The sequence below is a fragment of the Anser anser genome (assembly GCF_964211835.1).
Source record: "Anser anser genome assembly, chromosome: 1".
Taxonomy (NCBI): domain Eukaryota; kingdom Metazoa; phylum Chordata; class Aves; order Anseriformes; family Anatidae; genus Anser; species Anser anser.
The window spans coordinates 157307879-157327068 of NC_139720.1; the positions used below are offsets into that span (position 1 = coordinate 157307879).

General features: G+C 37.5%; 1 protein-coding gene across 5 annotated transcripts in view; it reads left to right on the forward strand.

The window, feature by feature from the left end:
• ABCC4 (ATP binding cassette subfamily C member 4 (PEL blood group)) overlaps positions 1-19190 on the forward strand; it is a 151669-nt gene that overhangs the window by 50081 nt on the left and 82398 nt on the right. For all 5 annotated transcript variants that reach the window (XM_083820072.1, XM_083820073.1, XM_083820074.1 and 2 more), the window contains 4 exons: positions 1356-1496; positions 2844-2881; positions 3238-3338; positions 6325-6471. In XM_083820072.1, the coding sequence (XP_083676198.1) occupies positions 1356-1496; positions 2844-2881; positions 3238-3338; positions 6325-6471 (427 nt within the window). The remainder of the gene's footprint in view (positions 1-1355; positions 1497-2843; positions 2882-3237; positions 3339-6324; positions 6472-19190) is intronic.

Genomic DNA, 19190 nt, shown 5'->3' on the forward strand with positions numbered 1-19190 from the left:
GATCATGAGCAGGCCCTGAGGGAGGAATCTTGGGATGCCACTGCTCGGCTCTCCCTGGCTCTTCTGGTATCGAAAACAGAGTGCTTTTATGGTGCCAACTTGACTTCCGGGTGCCTTGTTATCTCTTGGTCTGCACCGGGCAAAAACAACCATCATGTTTTTATACCAGAGGTGGCCTTATGATGGTGTGTCTGCATTCGTACAAAACAGTGCAGGAGCCCTATAACCATGCTAAACTTATGCTGGCACTACATCCATGGAACAGATAATCTCCGTGTCCTTGATGCTTTTCATCTTTATGCTGTGGGTATATTTTATTTATTTTTCTTTTCTATAATAAAAATGAGAGACAACCCCCCAGAAAAAAAAAAAAAAGGAAAAATTGCTGCTAACTTTCGTTTTTCACGCAACTCTGCTATTAAATCCACAAACGTGACAAACTTCTTAGCAGCAGTAGAGTTGTTGGATGGGGGGAAAAAAACAAACAAAAAAGTGCAAGATAGGCTTCTCTTCTCTTGTGGGCGCATAATTGGGATTTCTCTTTTCACATCTGAGTCGGGTCTGTTGATTCCACAGCTATGTCCACTGACAACAGTATCAAATGGTGTATGTCCACTGAACTGGCACCACTTTTTCTATCATATATGCTCTAAAAAAATAAATAAAATAGAATTTTGTTGATTTGAACAATAGGTTCTTCTACCTATTTTATTCCTGTTTTATTTTCTGTCTTTTATGGTTCCCTGTCCATTGTTAGCTTAATATGATTTCTTATTTGTCATTTTATTGGTTTTTCTTATTAACAGTGCTTTGTTGGTACTTGCAAGGAGGTGATTAGAACTTTATGTGTAATTTGTTACCTTTGGCAGGTGTTGACTGATTTTTGGTGCAAACTTGCAGAAGATTATTTACCTTAAATACCTTTCTGAAAAGGGAAGGTTATACACACTTGGACTCTGAAAACAGATCTTTTCCCAAGTCAGGGCCTTAGTTTTCAGGGTCCTGATGACTGATGGCAGTGTATAAGAAAAGAAAAAATCTGGTTTAGTAGTTAGCAGTGTTGGCAGTTAGAGCAAATATTTCTGACTGCAAGTGAAGTCAGGTTACATGATGCAATGCAAAATAAAATCTTCCCAGTGTCATTTAGCAGAGCAGATTTTTCAGTGTTACTGCAATGAGACTATTTTTTTATTATTTTTTTTTTTGCCAAAGCTGTAGTTGGGATAGTTTTTATATGTGTAATCACTTTATCTTGTTATTTAATTGTTTACTAATTCTGAACCATGTCTTTCAAGTAGCTTAGTCTGAATCTATAACTGCCAGGTTAATGGTTTTCATTCTTTTTTTTTTTTCAGGCTGAAAATGCCTTGGCTGCAGTGCCAGAGGAGAGTCGCTCTGAGGGAAAAATAAACTTTAAGGTTTACAGAAAATATTTCACTGCGGGAGCAAACTACTTTGTGATTTTTATACTTATAGTATTTAATATTTTGGCACAGGTAAGTTGCTGAGAACCACAGATAATAACGATTGTATTTTGATTTTGCCTTTTTATTTAATGTAGTGTATGCTTGTTATTGTGATGTTTCAACTAAAATGGGGCGGGGTGTGATGTTCTTTTATCTAATAATTTTGTAGTATACTTGGTCAGTTTTTAGGTATGCAGTTTTTGTACAGCATTGAGATGTCTTGCACTGATCCTTATTTCAACAGTCATAATTATCAATAAAATAATAAATCTCCTGGCAGTGCGCACAAAAATTATAAGCCAGTCTAATTTTTTGAAAATACAGAACAAAATCATAAGGTATACAAAATATTATTTAACAAATCTGAAGAAACAATACCTTCCTCAACTGGAAATACAAAGAAATTGACTGGTTATGGAAGGATGGGGTATTATAGAATTAACTAAATAAAAGCTCTAAATAAAAGCTCAGGTTAAATGAAAGTCTAGAACGAGGATCGCTGTTTAGAAGAAGAAGAAAGTGAAATACTGTGTGTGATGCAGAGTGCAGCAAGTATGTAAAAGAATTTTTAGACAAGGAAAATAATTTTGAAACTTACTGAAAGAAATGGTGAGCTGAGGAAGCTGTGTGAGGACAGCCTGTTGCCTTTCTCTCTGTTTCCTGCAGAGAAAACTCAAATTCATTTCATGGAAACGACTGGTCTTGGCAGTAAAAAATAGTGTATTTAGACATGCTATGTTCTTTTTGCTTCTCCTTGAATTGAGTCTGTTTGAAAGTTAGCTGAGCAAGATGAGATCTGTGCAATAGACTGCCCAGAACTTAAATTTGTGTGAACAGAGGTGTATTTTGAGATAAATAGTCCTGTTATAAGTTTATAGTCACCTCTCGGCACAGAAGGAAGGTGGCAGTAGAAGTTTTTCCCTCCCTCTCCTCTCTCATCTTCCTTCGATCCTGTTTCTGGTAATTATCTCCTGCAAACACAAATTTCTGGACTGGTAACATCAGAAAGTTTGTTAATCAAAAAGCATTTTGGAATATCTGTAGTAGCAAATTTAGGAACTGAAAAAATGAGTTCTTTAATGTGCAATTAACATACATTAGGAAGAGCTACTATATTTTGCTTGCTTAAGTGTATTGCTTTCCTTTAGTTTGCTATCATGTAAGGTAATTTAAGGTAACTTCTTTCTTTGTAGAGGATTCTAATGCACCTTCTAATGTGCTTTGCAAATTGCTGCTGGTCTTGAAAGACTGGATGGCATACTTTTCTGAATATGTGATGTTTTCCCAGAGAACATAAAAGAATAGGAAGGAAATTTAATTTTCTAATGTTTTTTTCATTTTGTAAAATGATTCTTGTATTTGCTTCTTTTATTCAAGGTGGCATATGTGCTCCAGGACTGGTGGCTTTCTTACTGGTAAGTTAATGATAATAACTAGTCAGTCATTTCTGTCTTTCGAGTCAAGGAAAAGAGTTGTTTGTCAAGTAGAAATCACTGTTGTATAGGTAGGGGAAAAAAACTGTTCTAGGAAACTTCAGAATATGCTTGATCTTGTCCTAATCTGTACTCGTTTTGTGAATGGAAAAAAAATAAAACTTTATGCTGAAGCTGTGATAGCTTCTTCTCATTGCGTGATGCATGACAGCATCAGTACATGGGATCTTTTGAACTGAAGATTTCAACACAGTTGAATCTAGAAACAGTTAAACATACTCATGAATATTTGCAGAATGTGATTTGATGATCACTATCTTCTGTATGCATTTCCACAGGGCAAATCATCAAGAAAAGCTGAATGTCACAACAAATGGAAATAATGGAGCAAATGAGACTGAACATCTAGACCTTAAATTTTATTTGGGAATTTACGCAGGTAATGGCATACGCACGTGTGTGTCTATGTTCTAAAGATCTATTATTTATTCTACTGTAATAAACATTTTTGAGAGGTGCAAAGCAATGGCAATGTGGGGAAGTGTGATTTCTAGCAGGAACTGAGTAGTGAATGTCCTAACAGATTAGGAGCCTGAGTCTTGCTTCCTCACTAAATTTATTGGAATAAATAAATAAATAAAAGCTACAGAAGAAACTGGTTGAATGCAGGCTCTTAATTTGCTTTGCCTGGGTTTTAGAAAGTAAGTTTGAAACAGAGTATTCAAAAAGTCAGTCGTCATAGGGTTGTGGTTATCGTCTGTGCTAATAGGTCACTCAGCTAAATCTACGGTCTTTATATGGGTGGGCAGGAGGGGTTAGAAATTGATCCTCATTCTTTGCTGTTCTAAAACTTGGCATGGCAACATTGCTTCTGAAGTGCCGTAGCAAAAGAACCAGTTTTTGAAAAGCCTCCCAAATGGGTATGCAAAGCAAGGTGTTGAAAAATCATTTCAATATATAATATAATATATCTAATAGGTAGCCATATGTTTCTGAATATCCAGAAAAGGGCACTGATCTTTGGCTTCAGACACTGAAGCATTTAAAATGCTACTCTGAAATGCAGTGAAAATTGTTGTAGAAAAATGCTCTCAGGCTCTGCTGTTTAGCACTTTTAGTGAATTACAGTTTTGCTGGGGATAGTAATTTCTTGATTGAGATGTGGATGATAGGTCTAAGAAAACAGGTGGGATACCAGAAGAATACGCAGTGAATGTATTCAGAAACCTCTGTCTTGGGTGGTGAGTTTTGCGTTCATTTTTTATAAGAAGCTATGTGATCTAAGTACTTAACTGGATACGGTGTGCTTGGCCTGGGAAACAACTGTGTAGGAGCCAGGTAACTTGGCCTGTATTTTCTGTGTGTAATGCCTTATTTCATGAGCCGTTCACTGGACTGCACAGGATGATTAAGGATGTCAAACTTGGCTTTCTCTGACCATATAACCTAAGTCACCTTGCAGAAAATTTTATCCTTTAAGGCAAATTTTGTTCTAGATAAGAGGAAAGCAAAAGTTAACTTTGATACTGAAATGTTCAGATGGCTCAATGAAATATTTGCAATGGTTGAAGAGAAGGCATTGTTACTTACATAAAATGTAAGTGAAATTGAAAAAATATATAAGAAGATAGTAAATTTCATGTAGAGCACATAATGATTTAACTTTTTTTTTTTCTATAACTTCTGAAACTGTATAAAGTAATTTAGCAATTTTATTTCTAATTGTCAGTGTTTGAAGAAAATCACTATGGTAGTTCCTTCCTTATCTTTGTTGTTTCTATGAGATAAAGATCTAGTAGAATAAAATTTTTGTTAATGTGAAACCTCAGTGGTCAGAACTGAGGGGACCCTTGTCCATAAAATGAGTGTACCAAGAGTCTTTGTCTCTATTTTGTTGAGGAGGCAAGCTTGTAAACATGGAAAACAAAAACCTTCTGCCTGAGACGGATGGGAGGCTTGACAGTAGTGCCATTTCTTCCCTTTCTTGACAGCGATTAGGTATCTTCAAGTGATTCGTCCACTGGAAGCCAGCAAATTCCAGTGGCTTCCTGGCCTGGATGAAGTTGTGCAGAAACACAGGGTTCCCAGGAATGTTCTCCCTCCTCTCCCATCACTCCGACCGTCTGCTTTTGGGCATAGGTTCTGCCATGGTCTCCCTGCTTGGTACCTCTTCTGCTCCCTTCTTGCCTGACACAGATTTCTTGATTGAGCACGTGCCCTTGATTTTGGAAAGCTAGCTTTCTTGTACCCAGCCTGGAGTGCAGCAGCCAAGGCAAAGCAAGCAAACTCTCCTCTGAGCCACGTGCATTTTTGTTAAAAACAGCACCAGCATAGGCAATAAGTGGTGTGCAAGGAACTGAGTAGTTACACTTTTTCTTGCATTCTGGGAGGACACATCTATAAGCAGTATGTAACGCACTGACCTAACCGCATTGTATCGTTTAAAACCTCACTCTTTATTGCTACAGCTGTTCCGGAATTGCATCCAGTTTTGCCCCGTCCTTAGGACAGGCAATGTGTTATGTTGATAGTTAAAGCCTAATTTAAGGGTGTCCTCGAGGCCTGAGCATCTGGGCTTGTGGTGGCTGTGCTCAGTTTCTGGAGCAGATCACCTAGAGCCTGGAAGGCCTTGCAGCCCTGCCAAATACAAGGTGAACACCTTCACTGTTCACCTTTGGGCTCTGCCCTTCATCGGCTGGGAACTTGGGCAGGCACGTTGTGGGTTACACACAGCAAACAGACCAGCAGCGATCTCATTGTTCTTCGCTTCCATCTTTTGCCCCGTGGCTCCTCTGTCTTGTAAGTGGAGGAGTGCCCAGAAGAAAGACAAACAGTCTGCAGACCAATTCCCCAGAAGGGCTCTGTTTCACGTGGCATAAGGGATGCATCTTCTACCGTGTTAAAAAATACACATAATTTAAATGATTTGATGTGGTTTACAAGGGGAAGAATGGCATGAGTGGTTTGGGCTGATTGAGAATAACTCAGGGTTGTCTCTAAATAGCCATGTGTATATTACTTGGTTAATACCTGCTGGCAAACGTTGAATCTTCACAGTGACCTCTGCAAGCCACAATTATACATGGCACTGTGAAATGAATTTCTTAGCTGAGCTGTTATGCAGACGGTTATAATGCAGATTTATTTTGTGGGTTAACAGACGTTTCCTGCATTTCCATAAAGTGCTGATTCTTTCAAACAGAAAAAGATAAATTGTTTAAATTGGTGATATAACACTAACCGAAGCTAGTGACAAATATAAAGAACCTGTGTTCAGCACTCAGTCTGAGTCCCTAGGCTTACGTTTTGGATTCTTGCTATATGCAGAAGCCAACAAAACTAGGTTTTAGTTCGGTTTCATTTTGGAATGTGCTTGTGGAAGATGGGTATCTGAATGAATGCTGTGTTTTTTTTTTTAATTTCAGGTTTAACAGTGGCTACAATACTGTTTGGCATAATAAGAAGTCTTCTGGTGTTTCAAGTTCTCGTTAATTCCGGTCAGACTTTGCACAACAGAATGTTTCAAGCCATTCTGAAAGCTCCTGTCTTGTTTTTTGACAGAAATCCTATTGGTAAGTTTAATAGTCAAAAAACCTTTAACATTTAATGTACCTCATTGATTATGTTAAATATACTATTTCTGGGCAGTTGTGAATTTAAAGTATTTTTGCACCTGTGTGGTTTTTGCTTCTTTTAATTAAGTGTGGTATTTTTAAACTAAAATGTCAGAATTTTAACTGTTTATTGATACTTGATCTTAGTCTTTTCAAAACCGTGGCTTTGGTGTTGTACATTGAACTGCTAGTTGTTAGTAGCACCAATTGCTAGTTGGTGATGATCTGATTGAGTTAACAAAGGTCTCTCTGCGAAATCCTGAATGTATATGCATGTACTTTGTGGGGATGCCTTTCTCATGCTTTTCTTTGAAAGCTTGACCCCAACAATTATTTGCCCTTTTTAAAAAATTATTTTAAGCAAGTGTGGTAATTGGCAGCTGTTGAGAAACTGAGTAGCTTGGTGTCCTTCCGTAGCAGGCAACAGTGTAAAGAATGCAATTTAAGACTGTAATCCAGTTCTTGAAAAGAAAGGAGAAAAAAGCTGGAGCAGGGCGAAGAGTGTTGGGGAAGTGCGGTGGTGCTGATTTAATGGCCAGTGTTACATGAGAAAGAGAAATCTGATGTGCCTTCTGGCCTTCATTCTCGTGAAGAAAGCGAACCTTTCCTTGATCTCGTACTTCCAGAAGCTGTTTAATAGCTGTAAGGGTATATAGGGATGGCTTTATTGTTTCAGAGAGATTAGTAATATTTTCAGGAAAAATATGCACGCGGAGAAAAGGTTCAGGTCTACAATACGATGAATGAAACATGCATAATTTCCCCCCTTAAAAAATAAAAATAAAAATGTACAACTGCACAAGTTTAAGGCTGTGTTATATGGCCTGCTTGTACTGTGAGTCTGCGGTAGTGTAAATTGGAGGCAGCTGCAAAGGGTTAGAAGTAAAGCTGTAAGCTCAGGAGACAGGTTAGTGGAGAGCTAGTGAGAGCATATACATCACGAGAAATTGCAGGACTAATGGAGTTTGTTGTCAGGTATGCAGGGTTTATCCTTCTCCCTCTTAATGTCTTTGCATGCAGCGTGCAGTAACTGTATTTTTGAGGCAACACATAATCATCTTGTAAGAATGCCCCAAAACCTGGCTCTTTGTAACAAATGAAGTCAGAACTATGGAGTAAACATCGGGGACAATGTAGAGTAATAAGAAATGGCTTGCTTTGTAACATACTGTGAAGCTCAAATTAGCAGCGCTTTGTAAAAGAGTGGCATTCATGCAACCTGCCTATCGCTGGTATTCACACACTGTCATGACTCGGTGATATGTGCTTCTCTTTATCAGAAGATATTTTATAATAGAAGATTAACTTCAGTGTGTATAGATTTCTTTTCCTTCATCTTTCTTTTAGTCATGGTAGCATGCAAAGGTACAGCTGTTCTGATCTACAGATCTTTTGAAAAAGGAAAAAAGGAAAGGAAAAAAGATTACATGGGAGACTTGATGCTCTTGTTCTGAACTGCAGTATGTAGCAATTCCGAATTCTCTTTTGAATATCTTTGTTTTACCAGCTGATTTAGGTGTTAGTTTTTTGTTTTTACTGTGTATTTATCTTATTTTAGACCTTCAGATGCTATTTGCATTGGAGTAAGGTTTATTTAAGTACAAGCCATTTTTCTTTTATTTTCTTCTTGAAGATGCCATACTGTGAAAGACATACTGAAAAGAAATTGAAATTACTAAAGCCTTTTTGTAGCGTTTTGATTGTAACAGTCAATCCAAGCTGTTAGTTAGCATATCGCATATTAGCAAAGCTGATACCGTAGTGACAGATCTGTCATTTAAGCATCCAGTGTGTTCTCAGTATTTGTGTGAAGTCTCTAAAATGACTGCAGGAGCATTTGCTGAACTGACTTTTGCTGTTTTATTTCTCCGGAAATAATCTGCAATTAAAAGTGCCGTAGTCAATATTTTGAATACACAGTGATCCATTTCCAAAGTTGAGGAAGGAAAGAAATTAATAGACATCCCAAGCTCTAGATAGTTCTTACTGGGGAAGCAGACTGATGAGCAGCATCAGGGAGTCGACATTAGGAAATGGAAATACGTGGTGAATCATGACATGTCTGTCAACTCCCAACAGTGTAGATCCAATCAGTCGTGGTGAATAAATGAAATGACTTATTTCTTTTTTTTATAAAAAAAAAAAAAAGGCATTTTAAATCAGTTTAGGCATGAGTCCAAGATTTCTCTTTATATATTGCATTAGCAATATATAGAGAGGCCTGTAAAGGGAATAGTAACGAGCATCTTACTCAGACAGTGTAAGAATTCAGATGTATTTTTAGGATTTTATATTATGTAGCACAAATGGTACAGGAATGTGAGGACCCCTCTCCTTTTTTCCTTGCCACCCAACAACATTTTTATGTACACAGGTTTCACCTTTCTGTAATTTGGCATAGATCTGTAAATAGTTAGGCATGACTTCTTTAAGAGTGGTTTGCATTAGAAGAAACTTGTTAATAAACGTTTCTTTCTTAAGCGGTTAACCTGACCCTATGGAACTGATAATCTGAAGTGACTAAAGCTTATTCTGTTATTCGGGATTCGGAAAGAATGATCAGATATTTATGACTGAAATTCAGTTTTATCCGTAGATACCCATACAGCACCACTTAAACAGCTATAGTGAAAGCTTGATGGGAAGTTTTAGATTACGTGGCTGTATTTTAGGATTTATCCCGTCAGACAACAGAACTTGTTTACTTTCTCCTATGGAGTGTAGAAGTTGACTTTCTTTTTGAAACTTCCTTTGCTCTTCTATCCAAATCCCACTAAGGGAATCGCATGCACGTCAGAGTGTCTGTAAGGAGGAAAATGTGGACGTTTTCCACTTCATAGTGAATGCTTTATATATTCCTCTTCGTGTGTCACTTGCAGGAATAAAGGGGTTGATTTCTGTGCAAGTCTAGCACAAGAGGGCAGCATGATCTGTTTTATCCCAGTCTAGCATTACAACAGCTTGTTAGAAGGCTAACAAAATTTATCTGTTATGTTTTTAGAGATGATCTTTGAGGAATGGATTTACAGCCTCTACACTGAGCGGTGTAGTGTGATTCTGTTCTGTTATCCTCATTATCTGCAAGTATAATATTTTCTCTTTTACATGGTAAGCTTGTTGCCCTCTTGTAATGCTGAGTTCAGGAACTTTGTTGGCTTTGTAATTAGTGGCCAAAAGTCAGATAACCCTAAAGAGTCTGATGCTTCGGTCCAGTCAAGGAGACTTCAGACATTATTCCTGGCATTTCTTTTTCAAAACGCTTGCATCATTTTAAAACAAATTTAATAGAAGGCTAGGTAAAAGGGACCAGGACTTCAGCAGCAATAACTGTTGAATTGGGAGTTCCTTCTTTTAAAATTAGTTTCTTATTGATAGTGTTGAAGATCCTAGTTTTGTCAAGCTTCAGGATTTGATTCAAGATTACTTGCTTAGCTTGTAAATAAATTGTTCTTTTCTGGGATTTGGGGACAGAGATTTCTTTAGAGAAGGAATGCTAATGTATAACTGCATCACTTTCAGCAGTGGTAGTTTTAGTGGAGATTGTGAGTAATTCTGAATTGCATTGAGTTTAGGAAACTGAAACCTGCTGCTGCTGTGCTGATGGGTGCTACAAGAATGAATGAATGAATGAATGATATGCATGAATTTGTTCAGATAAAATAGGAATCTCTTCCCCCTCTAGAGATCTGTCTAAAATTCAAATTGAACCAGAACCACTACAGAAATGCATATGAAAGCTTTGCTCTTTTTTTTTCTCTTTTCTTTTTTTAATTTGTCTCTCCAAACTCTTCATTCTGACAGTTCATGGAAGGAGGAGAAATATTTTGGCAGGCATTACAGCATTCTGGCCTTCCTAGAAACAGAAAACACTGAATTGTGTGATGGTTGTCCTCTATCTGTTAAATTAGCAAAATTAGCAGCTTTTCTTTTCTTGTGTCTCTTTTTTTTTTCTTTTTTCCCTTTTCCAGATGCTTTGTGGAAGCTGTAAATAAACGTTGACCCCTTTGGGTACTTACCCAAACTTTGAGGACTGACCAGGTTATATTCTCCTGTCTTGGCAGCCAGAAGTGACATGCTGAAGTGATAGCTAATAACAGGATATAAAAGCAAACTCCAACTATTAAAAGATAAAAATGTGAAAGAAAACTGATGTTCTAATGAAGAGTTTCTTTTTCTTTAAGGCATAAGGATTTTAATTATGGTGTTCATAAATCAAGTGTTGAAACACCTATAATTTGACAGAGAAAGTTTCTTTATAGGATTAAAAGCTTGTTCGTCAATGCACAAGTGCCTATCTGCGTTTTATCTGACAGAAGCTTCAAATGGGCAATGTTGTTAAAGTATTTAAGCTGTATAATATTTGCAACAAATATGGTATTTCAGCAGTCTGAAAATTACAATGCTGATAATGAGGTTGTTAAATTATAGCTCTATCAGTTGGATAGTGAAACTGCTCTAGTTAGTGTACATTAATGTATGCTTGTTCACACAAGTGATTCTGCTGAACAAGTAGCATGTTTAAACAAGAAATACTGGTCTTAAACCCTGTGATTTATAGTAGGTGGTGTTTTGGCATATCATGCAGTTAACAAGGCAAAGCTTCATGTTAAAATATTTCGTTTGTAGTCTCATTCATCACCGATATAAATATTCAGTAGCGATGCCAGAAAAGGTATTGTATTCCTATTTGACTCAATGACTCAATTGCTTTCTTTTTTTCTGAAACAAGATCTATGCTATCTTTCTGATGCAGTTTTCAGATACTTCCTTGTGGTCAAGACGAATTCTGAGGGATTGTGAAAAAGTATGCTAGCTCTCTTGACAGCTGGCATGTTCTCTTAAGCTAATACAAAAGGAATACATTGTCCTTAATGTAGCAAAGGCTTTGTTTGCCACTCTCTCTTCCAAGCTCCAAAGCACCTTCACGTGTGCATAGGTTTGCTAGTTTATGTTGGAAAAAAAAAAGTCCCTACAGGACAGCCTCTTGTTGTAAAATAAAAACAGCCTCTCTCTTCCTTGTTGGTAATCACTTGCATTTGTTGTTGGTGAGATGACAACACAATACGTCCCATCAATCACCGAGATCCTTAACAACCGCACAAGGTTGTAAATATTATGTTTGGGTGTTTGAGTGGAACAGCTCGTCACTGGAGTAGGTGTGGTAATTAAAACCTGTTAGGTTGCTACATGCATTCACACACACAAAAAAACTTTAATGTTTTTTCATATAACAGTGGCGATGTGTACTTTAAACCTTATCAGGGCGTGATTATTAAATGATATTTTGTGGGAGTTGCTCATTTACTGCTAGTATTATCGTGGCTTTTGTTAAGAGTTTAAATAGCCTTATGCTTCTATGTATTTTATCGCTATTATGATTCTGTCTGGAGCCTTATAAAGTTGATTGCTGTAGGAGTAGTCTTCAAAGTTAGTAAATAGCACTGTGGAGTTATGTTTACATTTATTATCCATTAGCATAACCCAATTCAACTCTATCCTATTTTTCTCTACAGTAATAATTGAATGAAACCTGGCCGTAAACTGATGAGACAAGCCTATTACATTTCCGGTTCACCAAGTCAATGCTCACCCTATTTATACTTCGTATGTGAGATAAAATTGAAAGGTTTAGAGAAAGCTGTTTGTGGGAGGGGACGGTGCATTATTTCAGACAGAAATAGTGGGAAGCCTGTGCTGATGACCACTCCCAAGCGCAGTCTCCTGCTTCCCTGGCACAAGATTTCACGTGCCTTCACAGGGATTTTCTATCTTCCTCACATTAAAATTCCCTGCTGGGGAAGATGGCCTGCTGCGAAACTCATTTCTGACCATAAGTTGACCTGCCCAGGTACTTCATTTCTGGTTTTTCATTTGCTAAAGCGACCACAAAGCAAGCTGCTCCCACGCGTCAGCCAAAGGAAAAGGAGGCACAGAGGAGCCTAATTGAAAGTATGGGTTTTAGAAGGCTGAACAGAAGCCATTCAGAAACACGGCAAGTGTAGCAGGGAAGCAAAAATGGTGTTATGGTTTAGTCTCGCATAGATAGCAGACTATTTTGACAAGACTTGAGACAAGTAGGAATGAAATGGTGGTTGGAGGCACTGGAAAACAGAGGGAGAGGCTGCTAAACATCAGTGAAAAACTGTGAAGGGGTTAAAAGACGGCCTCGCTGACGTGATGCTACTGCAGATCAGCTTTTGGACATAATCTGAAGCACGAAGGGTTTTTTGTTTTATATTTTTGCTATTTTTCATTTGCTTAAAATTTGCTGGATGTTGCCGTGATTGTTTTAAGCAGTGGGTACTGGAGGCTGCACGTGGATAGGGCCTTCTCTCTTGCGCTCTATGGACACCAGTTCTAGGTGGGGAATGAGCATTTTTGAAAAACGAGGAAAAAGCTCTCAAAAAAACACTTCCATTCTAACTTGGAGCAAGGTAGAAGCATTTCCAAAACAGTTACTTTGGGGAAGAGCAGTGCAAGGAGAGCAAACAGCCAGGTGGTGAGAGCACGCTTGTGGAGTGTGGGAAGGGAGGCCCAAATCTTCTTGCTCTCTAAGGGTCTTGAAGAGATGGGGCTCCCACATCTCAGGATAAAGCCCCACACATCAGGGCATTGGCTTTTCTGGCCTCTTTCCCAAGCCATAACCTTTTATTGTCATCTCTTAAGAGACACACAGATACAGTTAGGCCACTGTGGTGTTTGCAGAAAAAACAGCCCATTTTGTTATTTTTTTTTTATCTGAATGGCTGATAATTGAAAGAAAACAAAGACTATTACAGTGCAAACTCATTTCATTAGCTCTGGTTTTCTGCTTTGTAATGCACAGAAATCTCTCTCCCAGATGATCCTAGGTAATTTGCACTGCAGCATCTGGGTGAATTAATTATTCTTTTTTTTTTTTCAGATTGCCAGCATCTTGCAGATTATGCAACAAGTGAAGATTAGTTTGTGCCTGTGGTGATCTTAGAGAGTGTTTGGAAACAAAAGGCACTTCTCGATCCAAAATTAAAATTTTAGTGTAGGAAAGAATGGATGTTGCATGTGAATCTGCCTGTTCTGGCAATCCAGAGTAAGAACTGAATGATAGAAATCTAAAACTAGAGGAGTGGGGTGTCTCTGCATTTGGAGGTATTGACTCAAGCTCCACATTAGTGGGCTTATTCTGTTTGAAAAATACAAACTTGGCAGTCAGAATTAATTACTGAACTATTTGTGAATAATATGAGCCAACATTACTTGATTGCTTCCACCCTGTCTTCCCCTGGTGTCCTTTTTCTAGGAATCAGTTTGGGCAGATACTCTGTCAGTGTTTTTTTGTTATGTATTCATCTGAATCCATACAGAGGACCTCCTTCAAGTTTTGATTTTTTTAATGTTATTTAAAGCAAAATAATGCTATATTTTCAAGAATCAGTGGTATGGCAAGCTGTAAATGTTGACTACCACCAGTCTTAAGACAGCTTTACAGAGTATTTTAAAATAGTATCAAATATATGAAAAACTTCCTTTTTGTTTATTAGCTACAAGACAGTAGTGCTATAACTAGAACAACATTAGGTAATGGACATTTTAATTATTGCTTATGGCAATACCTGCCTTGAGATAGATGCCTTGAAACTGGAAACTACATGTTCTTGGAGGTGGTTTTTTTTATGCTGATTTAAATTTGGGCACATGTTGAACATTCTCCTAGGTGATTCTCAGTTGCATGTTTTGTTGCCATATCTTTTGATTTCTGCTTGAGCAGAACATATAGTTGTGGTGGTCCCTGGCAAGAGGTTGTGGAATGAGGGGATTTGTGAAATGTGTGAAGAGGCTGAAGCTGCTTTATCCACTGTTCAGCTAAGTACTAGGTAGGAGAATGTACTCACAGAGCCAGTGTGTGAAGCAAGCTGAGTGGTATATAGGAGAAAGGTATCTAAGTCTTCATTCTTGACTGGTTCACAACAGAAGTGCGCCGTGTGCTCATGAGGTGTTTTTGTTTTCTTGTTGGACTTCTCACTGCTGCAGAAGATGTGTGACTACTGATCCGCTTGCACATGTAGCTTGGCTTCATCCTTTCTCATTCTCCAGTTGAAAAACGTTCATTGAGGTTAACAAAAGACCTTAAACTTTTATTGTGAGCTACTTGGGCAATATATAGGACACTAGTAAACTCAAAGGAGGTTGAAGTTAAACTCCTCGTAAGGTCATGCTTTTTCTCTACACCAGCATGTTCCTTGAGTTTTACCCCCGGTGTACCTGAATTTATCCTCTACTTTCTGTGTCTGGGAATGCTATGCTTCATCTCTCCCAACCTCTTTCCACTGTGTTCTGCATACATCCTGCTTTCTTTCAAGCTTAACTATTCACTAGTCTGTATTAGTGTTGAGCTACAGAGTGCAGAACAATCTGACGGCACATGGAAAAATGAGAAGGTGAAGATATGGGATATGAACGTTATTGTTGGCAATTATAAGGTATAATAGATGGAGGAGAGATGGCCTAACTCTTTTCTTCCTCAGTTTTCTTTTTATCAGATGTGATGAGATTTTTCTGTGTGTGTGGTAAACCTGTTTTTTCTCAATGAAGTTATTGTCTGTTTAATATGCAAATGATGCAACGAAGAATATTTCTAATTCATGCGTAGGCAAAAAAAAAAGAAACACAGCTTTGTGGTAAGCTTCCCTTCATCAGGAATACATGTTCATTTGTCCCTGCGTGTATTCATTTCACAGTGTCATTTCATGTTCATCAGTTTGAATGTTCACAACCCAAAATACAGTTCAGTCTGAATTTTCAGGCAAAGTTTCTACATCTGTTTTTGAGATGTCATAACTAATTTCTCATACTGGAGTACTGTTCCCACCCCATCCCTTCCAGGACATGACCAGAGGACAGTAAGTAATTAGATGCTGGGGGCATTTGCTCAGTATTGTGTTTTTTTTCTCCCTTCTTTTTTAATGTGAAAATTTAAAGCTATAAATAAACTTTATACTACCTCATTCGTCTCTTCTTCCAGTACACTTATGTTTATAATCTGTCATGCTGGTCTTTAGAGAGAAGGTGGTGAGTGTCTGCCTTCACTTAGAGAGATTGGACTGAGAGCATTAAATGTTTTATATGTGGTGATCATCTCACTGCGTGGGATAATGAACAGTATCAGAAGTACTGTTGCTGTCTATCACTGGTTGTTTGCTTTCTTTTTCCTCTTACTGAAACAGGGGGCATATTCTTAATGCTGGGCAACTTAGTGAAGAGCCTTCTATTTTTGTTATGACCTGTAAATGTGAGCAAATCTTTGCAGTGCCTAATGAGGTAGGACCCTAGCCTTTTCACTTTACAAAAGGAGAGACTAAAAGCAAACTGAAGTGCTGGGGTTCCTGTGCCCATTCAGATCAGATTTGCTGTATGCCATTACTTGGTTAAGTTATTGTTAAGTATGAAGTAGAAATGGCATGTTTGTTCAAGTAAGGTTATCCTTTCAATAATGGAGGTTAAGGGCTCAGTGAGTAAAATAATGGAACTTCTTCAAATCCATGATTACTTCTGTTTTCTAGTAATTTAGGATTCCAGTTTGAATATCATATATAATGAGAAATGACGAGGCAAAAAAGGGTATTGACAGAGGTTAACATTAGCTTAGGTTTATCAGGTACACGATAGAGAGGCAGACTCTTACAGGGCATGACTTGGAGCTCCGAAGTTAGATTTCTGCTCTAAAGCTTATGGCAAAAGAGCTGTATTTCTTGTACCCTAGTGTGGGAACTCAGGGTACCTAGCTGTCTTATGTGCTTACGGATGGGTATTATACAGTACTCAATATTCAAATTTTCACCACTAAAGAGAAAGGAATGAATCGTAATTTAAATATATATATATATATATACACACACATATATATAATATGTTTTGTCTGATAGTAGTATAATGCCTCTTTCCTTCCTCTCTTCCTTCATTCCCCAGACTCCTCTCAGAATAACAATTCCTCATTTTGCCAGTCTCAACAACCAGCCAAAAGTAAACCATTACTGTTAGCCTTCCAGAATATTTTTGGTATTTCCTGACTAAAAAAAAAAATGGTAAAAATGGTTTAAGGAAATGTTGATGGCAGCTACTTTCAGTCAGCTGATGCTCCTCTACTGTTGGAGAAAAAAATATATGATGTTCATACAGGGCAAAAGGTGTCTACAGAAATCTCTGCAAATTGAAAGTACAAGAATTGTTTAATACAGATGATTTTAGCTTTAGAAGTGTCATCTTTTTTTTTTTTCTATTGAACTAATAATATAGAAGGAACATTTTCTTCCCAATATTTTCAGCAGAAAACTAGTTATACTGGACTTGTTCTAATATTAAGAAATCTTATCTAAGGAGTACTTTCAAAATACAGCCAAACTTGAGAGAGAAAAAAAAGTGCCTTGAGGTTTTTATAAAGCTTACAAGTTTTAATATTCCAAATGTGTAGTGACAATGATCTTTTTTCATAATTAAGCTACGAGTGTGGTTTAATATTGAATTCAAAGCCGTTCACTAAATGCTGCTTATATTTGGAAAAAAAAAAATCCTCAGAAGGAAAAAAAAATGAAAAAAACAATCCCAACTTTTTTTTTTTTGAGATAAGAAAAAATAAACTCTGCTGCACCTCAGTTTAATAATGAGTGTTGCTCAGCTACTACCAAAGGCTTAAGGAACAGTGTTTAGAAGTGATTGTTCAGAAATAAGTGTTTCTCACAGATTATGAGGGCTTATACAGATGATTGTGTTCACCTGCTGGGTATTCGAGAGTGGAAATGTCCAATCTGTCACTTTCCAGAAGTGGTCTTTTGCTTAAAACTAAGAAACATTCCTGTGGAAAAATACATTTTCGTTAATTGTTTTCCCATCTTAGCCATGCAATAAAGAAACATTATTATGTACTTCCAACAAACACACAAACATTTTTTGAAATGCAAAATCCAGAGTTTCTGAAATGATCTGAGACATTTTCGGGTTAAAATGTACTCCTGTGAGGACAGGTTAGTTTGTTAATACCTTTGCACTTTGCTTGTGTTTTTTGTAATTCTGCTCTGCAAGATATTCAATTGACATTTGAATGCTTTTTATTAATTGTAAAGTAGGCATGGAGATGTTTTGAACCAAAGTCTTTACCTCTTTTTTGATTAAATGTGCAGGAGAGCAAGCTAGTATTACATTTCTTGGAGGAACAGGATTCAGTCTTTGATTCCACGAGGAGGAGATGCAAGCTAGTAACCTCCAATGCTAGAATAGGCCAGAATTTGCAAACTTCTTTGGGTTGTTTCTAAATTACTACAAAATAAATGTGATGGTTTTCAGCGTGGAAGAGAAAGACTTAAAAGGCCCTTCACACCCCTTAGATACCGTGTACAGCAGCAGCTTGTACTTGTTTCTCTTCTCGTCTTTAAAGGGATGGAGGTTCTTTGTAATGGGCCTTGACCAGCAGACTAGGCAAACAAAACGCACTGTTGATCTAGGAGGAAATGCAGTGGGTGTAATGCTCGCTCCTCAGACCAAATTTGCCTCTTGCTGTATTTCTGTTTCTGCTGTAACACCCAAAGTAATTCAGAGAGGAAACAGAGCAAAGCAAAGCAGTTCAGTTATTTTAATTACTGAATTCTAGACTATCCTCAAAGGCTCTGATACTTCGATCTAATTTGGTCTTCTGATTTTCTGTTGATTCTTCCAAATGCTTCAGACTTAGTTAGACAAAAGCCTCTTTCTTCACAATTGTCAAATTTCATTGAATCTCAAGTCTTGGTGATAGAGCTTAATTGTCAGCAAAATAAGTCTTGGTTTCTGTAAATTGTTTGATCCTCAATTGGTTTAGAAGTGACAATATACTTTCTTTTACAGGGTTTAGATATTGTTTCCATGTGGCATATGGAGCAAAGTTGGACCAACTAAAGAAATTATTTCAATTGTTTTCTGTCAGGAAGGCTTAGACAAAGAGCTTAGTCTCAGATCCTTTAAAGTTCAGGCATCTGCCACTAGGGGCAAAAATTATTTTCCTGTAGGCATTCGTCTTTTATTACAGATTTACTGTGCTGCTTCACTTTGTTGATAATCTAATTTAAACCTCAGAGATGAGTCATACCTCCTCAATGGGATTCAAATCCAGTTTGAATTCTCTGATGTCAGAACCTTTCAGTTCGTCTCTTTTCTGCACATAATGGTCGTTTGGGAGTCTGAATGCATTGAGGAGGAAAGATTGTGACCCGTGCAAGCAGTAGCACATTAGTAATATTATTTTACAGCATATCTGACGTCTTGTTATCAGTGTTCATTTGGGTTTCTCGTTCAGGTAGTTTGTGAAATCTTGACTTAATTCAAGTCCCAGTCCTGCCAGGTTTTCCATCGTGGACAAACATCTGAAAGTATGAGGGTGGTGGTACCCTGCTGAAGTAAGAAGTCTTCTGTAAAGTGGAGTAGACCTCACCACATGAAACAAGTGCTGTTCTAAGGACTTTTGTTTCATAAGACTACAACTTTACATACTAATGGTGATAAGACAGTTTTGCAGAAGAATAACAGATCACGAAAGAGTACAAAACCTTGATGTTGAGACATTTCAGTGGTCTTTCTTTGAAAAAATAAAAATATACATTTTTTAAAAGTGCAATTGTCCAGAAGGTCCTAAAAGATTTTAGAATGATCCAAACACTTAAACTTGATTGTTA